This window comes from Heterodontus francisci, chromosome 33, assembly GCF_036365525.1.
Source record: "Heterodontus francisci isolate sHetFra1 chromosome 33, sHetFra1.hap1, whole genome shotgun sequence".
NCBI lineage: Eukaryota > Metazoa > Chordata > Chondrichthyes > Heterodontiformes > Heterodontidae > Heterodontus > Heterodontus francisci.
Window position 1 is genome coordinate 59,787,273 of NC_090403.1, and position 13,540 is coordinate 59,800,812.

At 44.3% G+C, this 13,540-nt stretch overlaps 1 protein-coding gene across 1 annotated transcript in view; it reads right to left on the minus strand.

Annotated features, from left to right (window-relative positions):
* Positions 1–13,540, minus strand: part of mlx (MAX dimerization protein MLX) — a 134,409-nt gene that overhangs the window by 10,698 nt on the left and 110,171 nt on the right. The window contains 4 exon segments of the mRNA XM_068013709.1: positions 8,338–8,437; positions 9,028–9,127; positions 9,240–9,388; positions 13,308–13,409. Coding sequence (XP_067869810.1) covers positions 8,338–8,437; positions 9,028–9,127; positions 9,240–9,388; positions 13,308–13,409 — 451 coding nt within the window.

Here is a 13,540-nt window from a genome sequence, read left to right on the forward strand (position 1 = left end):
CTGGGAATTCCGTAGCGAGTAACTCACCTCCTGTCTCCCCAAAGCCTGTCCACCATCTACAAAGCACAAGTCAGGAATGTGCTGGAATACTCTCTACTTGCCTGGATCAGTGCAGCTCCAACAGCACTCAGGGTGGTCAACATCATCCAGGACAAAGCAGCCCACTTGATTGGCACCCCATCCACCACCTTAAACAGTCACTCCCTCCACCGCTGACACACAGTGACAGCAGCGTGTACGATATACAAGATGCATTGCAGCAATCACCACACCTCCTTCGACAGCATCTTCCAAACCCGCGACCTCTTCCACCGAGAAGGACAAGGACTGGGAACACCATTACCTGTAAGGTCCCCTCCAAGTTGCACTGACTTGGAAATATATCGCCATTCTTCACTGCCGCTGGATCAAAATCCTGGAACTCCCTCCCTAACAACACTGTGGTGCAACCACACCAGATGGACTGCAGCAGTTCAAGAAGGCAGCTCACTACCAGCTTCTCAAGGGCAATTAAGGATGGGCAAGAAATGCTGACCTGCCAGCAACGCCCACATCCTGTGAAAGAATAAAAAAAAAGGGTCACACAGTTAAGATGAAGATGAGGAGAAACTTCTTCTCTCAGAGGGTCATGAATCTTTGGAACTCTACCCCAGAGAGCTGTGAAGGCTGAGTCATTGAGTATGTTCAAGACCAAGGTCAATAGATTTTTGCGTACTGAAGAAATTAGGGATATGGGGATAGTGCGGGGAGGTGGAGTGAGGTAGATCAGCCATGATCTTGTTGAATGGTGTAACAGGCTGCACGGGCCAAATGGCCTACTCCTGCACCAATTTATGTTCTTATGACTGCTCAGCCTCGCTGTGTCTACAAGGCGCAGGTCAGGAATATTCGCCACTTGGCTCGCATGGGTGCAAATGCAACAGCACTATTGAAGCTCAACACCATCCAAGACAGTTGTTTGCCTGCCCTGTATCCCAGCCACTGGACTGGATATCCACATCCCCCACCAAAGCACCAAATTGACAGGTATCAAAAGATCGGCTGGTTTATTACGCTAGAGCATCATGGCTAAACACTTCCTTCCCTCCCTCCCTCATCTCCCTGCCCCCTACAGCAGCCATGTAATCTCTTCTGCAAGACAAAAAAAAAGAAAAACAACTCAGGGCCAATAAGGAAAAAGTATATCCCCCCTCAAGTGATCAAACCCATCTAGAAGATCACACAGACCAAGTGTTGTCTATAGAAACACTTGCTTTTTAAAAATTCATTCTTGGAATGTAAGCATCGCCGGCAAGACAATCCCTAATTGCCGTTGAGAAGGTGGTGGTCAGCTGCTTTCTTGAACCACGTCAGTCCATGTGTAATAGGTACACCCCACACCCTAGCAAAACTGGAGTCAATGGGAATCAGGGGGAAAAATCTCCGCTGGTTGGAGTCATACCTAGCGCAAAGAAGATGGTTGTGGTTGTTGGCGGTCAATCATCTCAGCTCCAGGACATGACTGCATAAGTTCCTCAGGGTAGTGTTCTAGGCCCAACCATCTTCAGCTGCTTCATCAATGACCTTCCTTCAATCAGAAGGTCAGAAGTGGGGATGTTCGCTGATGATTGCACAATGTTCAGCAGCATTCGCGACTCCTCAGCTACTGAAGCAGTCCATGTAGAAATGCAGCAAGACTTGGACAATATCCAGGCTTGGGTTGATAAGTAGCAAGTAACATTCACGCCACACTAACGCCAGGCAATGACCATCTCCAACAAGAGAGAATCTAACCATCTCCTCTTGACATTCAATGGCATTACGATCGCTGAATCCCCCACTATCAACATCCTCGGGGTTACCATTGACCAGAAACTGAACTGGAGTAGCCATATGAATACCCTGGCTACAAGAGCAGGTCAGAGGCTAGGAATCCTGAGGCAAGTAACTCACCTCCTGACTCCCCAAAGCCTGTCCACCATCTACAAGGCACAAGTCAGGAGTGTGATGGCATACTATCCACTTTCCTGGATGGGCGCAACTCCAACAACACTCAAGAAACTTGATATCATCCAGGACAAAGCAGTCCGCTTGACTGGCACTCCATCTACAAACATTCACTCCCTCCACCACTGACGCATAGTGGCAGCAATATGTACCATCTACAAGATGCACGGTAGCAACGCACCAAGGCTCCTTAGACAGCACCTTCCAAACCTCTAACTTCTGGACCTCTACCACCTAGAAGGGCAACAACAGCAGATTCATGGCAACACCACCACCAGCAAGTTCCCCTCCAAGCCACACACAATTCTGACTTGAAACTATATTGCCGTTCCTTCACTGTCGCTGGGTCAAAATCCTGGAATTCCCTTCCTAACAGTACTGTGGGTGTACCTACCCCACAAGGGCTGCAGTGGTTCAAGAAGGCAGCTCACCACAACCTTTTCAAGGGTAATTAGGGATGGGCAATAAATGCTGGCCTAGCCAGTGACGCCCACATCCCTGGAATGAATTTTTAAAAAGTGCTCTCTGCAGTGGTTTGATACAACTGAGTGGCTTGCTAGGCCATTTCAGAGGGTAATTAAGAGTCAACCACATTGTTGTGGATCTGGAATCAAAGGTAGGCAGACTGGGTAAGGACAGCAGATTTCCTCCCCTGAAGGATTGGCTGTGAGGAGCAATATGGTAAAAGGATCGTCATATGGGTTGAACCAAAGAACTAAAAAGAGGCAATCACACTGGGGGTCTATAGTACACTATCAGTAAACAGTCAGAGGGAGATAGAAGAGCAAATATGTAGGCAAAATCTCTGAGATGTGAAAAAACAATACGGGGAGGGGGATTTCAACTACTGTAATTTAATGGGATAGAATTTGTGTAAAAGGCACAGAGGGAGCAGAATTCTTAAAATGCTTTCAGGAGAACTTTTTTAGCCAATAGGTAGCAAACCCAACAAGAGAGGCAGGGACAGTTCTGGACATAGTTTTAGGGAATAAAACTGGGCAGTTGGAAGGGGTATCAACTGGGGAGCACTTTGGTGAAAGTGATCATAATTCAGTTAGATTTAAGGTAGTTATGGAAAAGGACAAAGACAGACCAGGATTAAAAGGTCTCAAATGGGGAAAAGCTAATTTTACTAAGCTGAGATGTTATTTAGCTAAAGTGGACTGGAAACAGCTACTTGAGGTTAAATCAGTGCCAGATCAGTGGGAGGCATTCAAGGAACAGATAGTGAGGGCTCAAAGCAAGCATGTTCCCTTAAAGATAAAGGGTGGGACTAACAAATCCAGAGCCCCCTGGATCTCAAAGGGCTTAAAGGAGAGGATAAAGAACAAAAAGGAAGCTTCTGAAAGATTGAAAGTTTTGGGCAAGAGATGCAGGGGAAATATGAGGAAGAAACTTTTACGCAGTGGGTGGTAATGACCTGCAACTCGCTGCCCACAAGGGTGGTGGAAGCAGAGACAATCAATGACTTCAAGAGGAAATAGACTTGCAAGGCTACAGGGATCAAGCCTCCTTCTGTGCCATGAATGACTATAACCAAGGGCTCAATATTGCAGAAAACCTAGTGGGGTATAAAAAGTGTAGGGGTTAAATTAAAAAGGAAGTTAGGAAAGCAAAGAGAGGACATGAAAAAATATTCTCAAGTAAACCCAAAGATCTTTTATAAATACACAAAGAGCAAGAGGATAACTAAAGAAAGAATAGGGGCCATAAAGGTAATTTGTGTGTGGAGTCAGAGAAAGTTGGTATGGTTCTTAATGAATACTTTGTCTCTGTTTTCAAAGAGAGGACGATACAGACATTACAATCAGGGAGGAGAAGTGTGAAATATTAGATGAAATTAACAGTGAGAGAGGAAGTATTCAGGGGTTTAACATTACTAAAAGTGGATAATTCCCCAGGCCTGGATGAAATGTATCCTAGGCTGTTAAGGGAAGCAAGAGAAGAAGTAGCAGAGGCTCTGACAATCATTTTCCGATCCTCTCTGGCTACAGGTGTGGTGCCAGAGGACTGGAGAACAGTGGCACAGTGGTTAGCACCGCAGCCTCACAGCTCCAGCGACCCGGGTTCAATTCTGGGCACTGCCTGTGTGGAGTTTGCAAGTTCTCCCTGTGTCTGTGTGGGTTTCCTCCGGGTGCTCCGGTTTCCTCCCACATGCCAAAGACTTGCAGGTTGGTAGGTAAATTGGCCATTATAAGTTGCCCCTGGTATAGGTAGGTGGTAGGGAAATATAGGGATAGGTGGGGATGTGGTAGGAATATGGAATTAGTGTAGGATTAGTATAAATGGGTGGTTGATGGTTGGCACAGACTCGGTGGGCCGAAGGGCCTGTTTCAGTGCTGTATCTCTAAACTAAACTAAACTATATTGTACCATCATTTAAAAAGGGAGAAAGGGATAGACTGAATAATTACAGGCCAGTCAGCCTAACCTCGGTGGTGTGAAAATTATTGGAAAAAATTAACAGGATAAATCTTCATTTAGAAAGACACAGATTAATCAAAGACAGTCAGCATGGATTTGTTAAGGGAAGGTAATGTCTGATTAACATGACTGAATTTTTTGAGGAGGCAACAAAGAGGGTCAATGAGGGTAGTGCATTTTATGCAGGATTTTAGCAAGGCTTTTGATTAGGTCCCACATGGCAAACTGATCATGAAAGTAGGAGCCCATGGGATCCAAGGCAAAGTGGCAAGTTAGATCCAAAATTGGCTCAGAGACAGGAAGCAAAGGGTAATGGTTGATGGGTATTTTTGAGACTGGATGGCGGTTACCAGTGGGGTTCCGCAGGGGTCAGTACTAGGTCCCTTGCTTTTTGCGGTATATATCAATGATTTGGACTTGAACATTGGGGGTATGATTAAGAAGTTTGCAGACGAAACAAAAATTGGCCATGTGGCTGATAATGAAGAAGAAAGCTGTAGACTGCAGGAAGGTATCAATGGACTGGTCAAGTCAGTAAAACAGTGGCAAATGGGAGCTCAATCGGAAAAGTGTGAGGTAACGCATTTGGGCAAGGCTAACAAGGCAAGGGAATACACAATAAATGGTAGGATACTGAGGTGTAGAGGAACAGAGGGACCTTGGAGTACATAATCCATAGATCCCTGATGGCGGCTGGACAGGTAAATAAAGTATCAAGAAGGCATAGGGATACTTGCCTTTATTAGCCATGGCATAGACTATAAGAGCTGGGAGGTTATGCTGGAACTGTATAAAACACTAGTTAGGCCACAGCAGTTCTGGTCTCCGCACTATAAGAAAGATGTAATTGCATAAGAAAAGGTTCAGTGAAGATTTACAGGGATGTTGCCTGGACTGGAGAATTTTAGTTATGAGAGAAGACTGGATAGGCTGGGGTTGTTTTCTTTGGAACAGAGAAGGCTGCAGGGAGACCTAATTGAAGTGTAAAGTTATGAGGGTGTAAGAATATGAACTGTTACAATTCATTTATCCATGCACATCTATCAATCAAGTGTTAAGTATAATTTTGTTACTTAATAAATCCTCTTAATTTGTTGCACCAGTACTACTGTCTGCAACTGTGTTGTCTTGTCCAAGAACCCAAATAAGGTTCAGAACTGCCAGAACCTTTAGAAATGGTCTAGATAGAGTGGATAGGAAGGCCCTATTCCCCTTGATTGAGGGGTCCATAACCAGGGGCATAGATTTAGGGTAAGGGGTAGGAAGTTTAGAGGGGATTCGAAGGGAATGTTTTTCACCCAGAGGGTAGTGGGGATCTAGAACTCACTGTCTGCAAGGGTGACCTGTGGGAGTGATGTGAAATGCTAAACCCAAGAAAAATATCTAAAGCATAAACTCCAAAATGCAACAGTGGAATTTTTTGTTCTTAAAATTGCCAGTGTACATTTTCTTAGTTGAGATGTTTTGCTTTTATGTCTTTTCATGCCCATGGTCATTTACAAGATCCTGATGGAAGGCTCAACAAAAGATTTAATTGCTTTCTGATAACTGGAGACACTTTGGGCTCTGCAGCTGACACTTGCTATTTTCAGTAGGGCTGACGTGGCGCAGTATTTGATAGACATATGGATGTAAATGGAATAGTGTAGGTCAGATGATCGGCGCAACATCGAGGGCCGAAGGGCCTGTACTGCGCTGTAATATTCTAATATTCTAATTCTAATTCTAATTTCCCAGTGACCAGAGAGCACAAGTTTAAGGTCATTGGCAAAAGAACCAGAGACGACATGAGGAAAAACTTTTTTACACACTGAGTGGTTAACATTTAGAATGCACTGTCTGATAGGGTGGAGAAAACAGATTCAATGGTAACCTTCAAAAAGAGAATTGGATACATACTTGAAAGAGAAAAAATTGCAGGGATAAGGGGAAAGAGCAGGAGAGTGGGACTAACTATATTGCTCTTCAAAACAGCCGACACAGACTCGATGAGACAAATAGCATCCTTTTGTGCTGTACTATTCTATGATCTATACTGGTCCCTCAGTTTTTCACCAAATGGATCAATGACTTTCAGTATAATTTATAGCATAGAAACAGACCAACTGGTTTCTGTTTATGTTCCACACCAGCTTCCTTCCACCCAAACTTAATCTCACCCGATCAATATATCCTTCTAAACAAACGAACTTATTAGCGAGAGACAGCATGGTTTTGTGAAGGGGAGGTCGTGTCTTACTAATTTGATTGAGTTTTTTGAGGAAGTGACGAAGATGATTGATGAGGGAAGGGCGGTGGATGTTGTCTATATGGACTTTAGTAAAGCCTTTGACAAGGTGCCGCATGGCAGACTGGTGCAAAAGGTGAAGTCACACGGGATCAGAGGTGAGCTGGCAAGATAGATACAGAACTGGCTCGGTCACAGAAAACAGAGGGTAACAGTGGATGGGTGTTTTTCTGAATGGAGGGATGTGACTAGTGGTGTTCCGCAGGGATCAGTGCTGGGACCTTTGCTGTTTATAGTATATATAAATGATTTGGAGGAAAATGTAGCTGGTCTGATTAGTAAGTTTGCGGACGACACAAAGGTTGGTGGAGTTGCGGATAATGATGAGGATTGTCAGAGGATACAGCAGGATATTGATCGGTTGGAGACTTGGGCGGAGAAATGGCAGATGGAGTTTAATCCAGACAAATGTGAGGTAATGTATTTTGGAAGGTCTAATGCAGGTGGGAGGTATACAGTAAATGGCAGAACCCTTAGGAGTATTGACAGGCAGAGAGATCTGGGCGTACAGGTCCACAGGTCACTGAAAGTGGCAACGCAGGTGGAAAGGTAGTCAAGAAGGCATTCGGCATGCTTGCCTTCATCAGTCGGGCATAGAGTATAAAAATTGGCAAGTCATGTTGCAGCTGTACAGAACCTTATTTAGGCCACACTTAGAATATTGCGTGCAATTCTGGTCGCCACACTACCAGAAGGACGTGGAGGCTTTGGAGAGGGTACAGAGGAGGTTTACCAGGATGTTGCCTGGTCTGGAGGGCATTAGCTATGAGGAGAGGTTGGAAAAACTCGGATTGTTTTCACTGGAACGACAGAGGTGGAGGGGCGACATGATAGAGGTTTACAAAGTTATGAGTGGCATGGACAGAGTGGATAGTCAGAAGCTTTTTCCCAGGGTGGAAGAGTCAGTTACTAGGGGACATAGGTTTAAGGTGCGAGGGGCAAAGTTTAGAGGGGATGTGCGAGGCAAGTTTTTTTACACAGAGGGTGGTGAGTGCCTGGAACTTGCTGCCAGGGGAGGTGGTGGAAGCAGATACGATAGCGACGTTTAAGAGACATCTTGACAAACATATGAATAGGAAGGGAATAGAGGGATATGGGCCCCGGAAGTGCAGAAGGTGTTAGTTTCGGCAGGCATCAAGGCAGGCTTGGAGGGCCGAATGGCCTGTTCCTGTGCTGTACTGTTCTTTGTTCCTTTCTCTCTCATTTACTTACCTTGTCTCCCCTTAATTGCATGATTTGGAGAAGGAATAGAGTATATCCAAGCTTGCAGATGACACAATGTTAGGAGACACAGTGAGTTGTGCAGCTGGGAAAAAGAAATTACAAAGGGGGCATAAAATCATTTCATTGGGTTGGCAAAACTATGGCAGACGGAGTTCATTATGGGCAAGTGAAGGCAAATCGGAATGTATTTGCACTGATGAGAGATTAGGAACTGGGGAGAAGCAACATCTTTTAGCTGTTCCATGTATACAAATCATTAGGATAGCTGAGTTCACTATAGTACAACATTTCTGCTTTCAAGAATATTTAGAAATGATATTCACAGAAAATTCATTTTGCAGATGTTCAATTGATAAGGCTCCTGTCCACTGAAGTTAGTCCAGGAGGAGATACAAAACATTGTAAATCAATCTTACGCCTTCATAATCTTCAGAGCCATGACATCTTTGCGCAGAGTGGAGAGCTCCTCCTCCTGCTTCTTCTTCTCCTTGTGCAGAAACTGGATATAATCGATGGCTGAAAAAAAGAACAATCTCAATATTGCATCACGACAAATGTTCCCCTTTTGCAGCCACTAACACAGCTACCTGTCTGCTGAACCCTCGGATCCAGCCTCCTTCACGAAGGAATCATGGGCTGGCCTATATTGCTTAAAAACAGAAGAGGATTTCTTTCTGTTATAAAAACAGAAAGTGCTGGAAATACTCAGCAGGTTTGGCAGCATCTGTGGAGAGATAAACAGCATTAATGTTTCAGATGTGACCTTTCATCAGAACTGGGTTTCCAGCAGTGGTATTTCCAGCACTTGCTGTTTTTAATTTTTCCCCATTTGGTAATGGCTGAACTTGAGAATGTGTTTTTAATTTCTTCTGTTTCCAATTCATTTCATTTAATGTTTAGTTTCATAGTTTTTAGAAACTTTGCTCAATTTGCTGAGTAACTGCATGCTGCACAGGACTGTGCAGAGGTCACTGAGACAGAAATAAGCTTCTGATCCCTTACGGTGTAGCCAATAGAGCTGCAGTAAATGGTAGAATCACACAATATACTTTACACAGGAAATGCAGTAATGTTTATTAAACATTAAGAGGCAGAATTGTACATACTTTTCTGAAGAACTGTTGCTTTACTCAGCTTCTGGGATCCAATCAAGAAATCTTGTTGCTGGCACGTAGGGACGATTGACTGCAAGTCATCATATCCTTTCTGTGAGACAGTCATTTAAAAATTGTTCAGAGATAGCTGATCAATTAAAAATTTGATGCACAAACTTTAGACTGAGCTTCAAAGCTACAGTTTCTAAGTTTAAATCTCACACCTTGATGGCATCTCGTCTCTTTTGTTCAGCCTGAGTGTGAGCCTGTCTCCGTCGATCTTTATATGTCTCTTTATACGCAGGTTCCTGCCTGTAGTCACTATCTTCATCATCTGCAGTTGGAGAACAATCATTGTCTGTCATGCATTCGGCTACAAGGAAACAGAATGTTTCAATCACTTCATTAACAGTGAAGAAGCATTTAGGTTTTCAATTTCTTTTTTTTTTGGGAGTGACAAAAGATTCTCAAATACTGCTACAGCTGATTAACTGGTATTAGCCTGTCCTAACGTTAAGCCTACTTTGGTGAACTTCCCAGTGATTCACTGGATAAATGCTCCATAGAGCAGGAGAATCTTACAAGAAAATCCTCTTCTGAATTAGCTGGGTAGAAATGATGACATGACAACCAGTTGGTAGCTGGAACATTAGCTAGAGTGAAGAAAGGACAAAAAAATGGAATCAAACAAGGCTCCCATTTCTGCTCACTGTCCACTACCCCCTGACTGAATTGTACTTACAGGCCACTACAGTCAAATAGCTTTTGATATCCTGGCCAAGTCACGTGAAGAATGGTCACTCTGCGCGTAATGGGAAGCTCTGCCAGCAACAGAAACCAAACTCGCACAAAATGACCAGTAGGCTAATTTTTATAAAATGATTAAATGTTGTTTATAGCTTAAAAGGAACAAAAGTTTTGTTTCAAAAAAATCTTTCCATTGTATAAACACAGGCTGACATGAATAATATAAACACACAACACCAGCATCACCAAACCTAGTACAAGTTATCCAATGAAGCTACGGTTAAACCTGCCCTCAATCACAGCCTTGGAACTGCGGAGGGGCAAAGCACCTGGAAAAGCCACCATAAAAAACACTGGAAAAAACACCAGACCCCAGAACATAAACAGAATCATCCCTGGAGTCAAGTGCCCAAACCCCAAACAGCTCCCCTACCACTCCAATCTAAGCAGCAAGTTGGTCTTGGCATCTGCTCCCTGTGTTATACTCTGAGGCTCTTTGTCACCCCTTTGAGGACAGAGTCCTAACTTTCTCCAGAATACTGCTTCTGTGGACCACATTCACCCAGTGAGAGACTGCACAAGCGCAATACTGAGGGAACACTAACTAGGCGAAAAGAAAGATCGACACAAGGAAACGGGAGGGGGGAGGCGATGGTGAGGGGGCAGAGAAATGAGGGAAAAAAACCCTAGAGGTGCACAAATACATTAAGGCAGAATATCACAGAATCACAGAATAATACAGTGCAGAAGAGGCCCTTCAGCCCATCGAGTCTGCACCGATGCATTAAAACACCTGACCTGTCTACCTAATCCCATTTGCCAGCACTTGGCCCATAGCCTTGAATGTTATGACGTGCCAAGTGCTCATCCAGATACTTTTTAAAGGATGTGAGGCAACCCGCCTCTACCACCCTCCCAGGCAGGGCATTCCAGACCATCACCACCCTCTGGGTAAAAAAGTTTGTCCTCAAATCCCCCTTAAACCTCCCGCCCCTCACCTTAAACTTGTGACCCCTCGTAACTGACCCTTCAACTAAGGGGAACATCTGCTCCCTATCCACCCTGTCCATGCCCCTCATAATCTTGTACACCTCGATCAGGTCACCCCTCAGTCTTCTCTGCTCCAGTGAAAACAACCCAGCCTATCCAACCTCTCTTCATAGTTTAAATGTTCCATCCCAGGCAACATCCTGGTGAATCGCCTCTGCACCCCCTCCAATGCAATCATATCCTTCCTATAATGTGGCGACCAGAATTGCACACAGTACTCCAGCTGTGGTCTTACCAAAGTTCTGTACAACTCCAACATGACCTTCCTGCTTTTGTAATCTATGCCTTGATTGATAAAGGCAAGTGTCCCATATGCCTTTTTCACCACCCTATTAACCTGCCCTTCTGCCTTCAGAGATCTATGGACAAACACGCCAAGGTCCCTTTGTTCCTTGGAACTTCCCAGTGTCAGGCCATTCATTGAATACTTCCGTGTCACATTACTCCTTCCAAAGTGTATCACCTCACACTTTTCAGCGTTAAATTCCATCTGCCACTTTTCTGACCATTTGACCATCCCGTCTATATCTTCCTGTAACCTAAGACACTCCACCTCACTGTTAACCACTCGGCCAATCTTTGTGTCATCCGCGAACTTACTGATCCTACCCCCCACATAGTCATCTATGTCGTTTATATAAATGACAAACAATAGGGGACCCAGCACAGATCCCTGTGGTACGCCACTGGACAATGGCTTCCAGTCACTAAAACAGCCGTCTGTCATCACTCTCTGTCTGCTATAGCTAAGCCAATTTTGAATCCACCTTATCAAGTTACCTTGTGTCCCATGTGCATTTGCTTTCTTGATAAGTCTCCCATGTGGGACCTTGTCAAAGGCTTTGCTGAAATCCATGTAAACTACATCAACTGCACTACCCTCATCTACACACCTGGTCACATGCTCAAAAAATTCAATCAAATTTGTTAGGCATGACCTCCCTCTGACAAAGCCATGCTGAGTATTCCTAATCAAATTTTGCCTCTCCAAGTGGTGATAGATTCTCTCCTTCAGAATTTTCTCCAATAGTTTCCCTACCACTGACGTGAGACTCACTGGTCTGTAGTTCCCTGGCTTATCTCTACAACCTTTCTTAAATAGTAGGACCACATTAGCTGTTCTCCAGTCCTCTGGCACCTCCCCCGTGATCAGAGAGGAATTAAAAATTAGGGTCCGAGCCCCTGCAATCTCCACCCTCGCCTCCCACAGCATCCTGGGACACACATCGTCCGGACCTGGAGATTTGTCCACTTTTAAGCCTTCCAAAACCTCCAATACCTTGTCACTCCCTATGACAATTTGCTCAAGAACCTCACAGTCTCGCTCTCTGAGTTCCATATCTACATCCTCTTTCTCTTGGGTGAAGACAGATGTGAAGTATTCATTCAACACCCTACCAATGTCCTCTGGCTCCACCCACAAATTTCCCCCTTGGTCCCTAATGGGTCCTACTCTTCCCCTGGTTATCCTCTTCCCATTGATATACTTATAGAATATCTTGGGATTTTCCCTACTTTTACCAGCCAGAGCTTTCTCATATCCCCTCTTTGCTCTCCTAATTGCTTTCTTAAGCTCCATCCTACACTTTCTGTACTCCACTAATGCTTCCGTTGATTTGCTCTCCTTGTATTTGCCAAAAGCCTCTCTTTTCCTTCTCATCATACCCTGAATGTTTCTGGTCATCCATGGTTCTCTGGGCTTGTTGCTCCTACCTATTACCCTAGAGGGAACATGTTGGGCCTCTACCCTCCCCATTTCCTTTTTGAATGTCCCCCACTGCTCTTCTGTAGATTTCCCGACAAGTAATTCTTTCCAGTCTACCTTGGCCAGATCCTGCCTTATTTTACTAAAATTCGCCCACCCCCAATCCAAAACCTTTTTTTGCAACTTGTCTATTTCTTTCTCCATAACAAGCTTAAATTGTACCATATGTTGAAATATGGAAGTTAACATCCAGGGCAAAGTACCAACCAGCAGATTACGTCCCAAAAGGGTTACCTCTTCCTCCCCTTTCTCTGGATTCCCAAAAGACCCACATCACCAATACCTCATCCTGTAAAGCAAAGGTATGAAGGTAGAGTCAATGTTCCTCAAGCTGGTGTTGACAAAGAGGAGCTAGTGTAGGAAGCCAAAGGCTGAGGTCAGAGTAAGAATTGAAGCTCCAATTAAAGTAACAGGTCGGAGGTAATTCACCCACGAGTATCCTCTTTAATTGGAATATCTGTTGCTTTTCCCCATCAGTCTCGTCCTACCAAGCCTATGGGGCGAGCTTATTTTGGGTTTTTCAGTTCTGGTGAAGTCAAATTTTAAACAGAAAAGAGATTAACATTTAAAGAGACTGACTGACCTACTGTGAATTTCCGTCATTTCGTTTTATTTTTGTAGTAGTTGGGCATGCAAAGATCCAACTCTCCTGAACTGTAACAGCCTCCAGGAACAAGGGGCTGCAAACAATGAACGCAGACAGGGTGCAATCTGATTGTGATTTCTTTACCTGTGTTAGGCACAGAGGAGGCACTGGTGGAGCCTGTGTTGGATGTTATGCTGTTTGCTCTTGACACTATGCTTCCTTTTCTTGTGCTGTCAGCAAAGAACCCTGGAAAAAACAAATCAAGTTCTTAAATGCGAGCAGACCCTATCAGCTAACAGTCCATAAAATGTCCACACACGCCAGAGAACTGTCTGCAGTTAAATCTGCGTTTAATATTGATAGAAAGAGCGACTTGT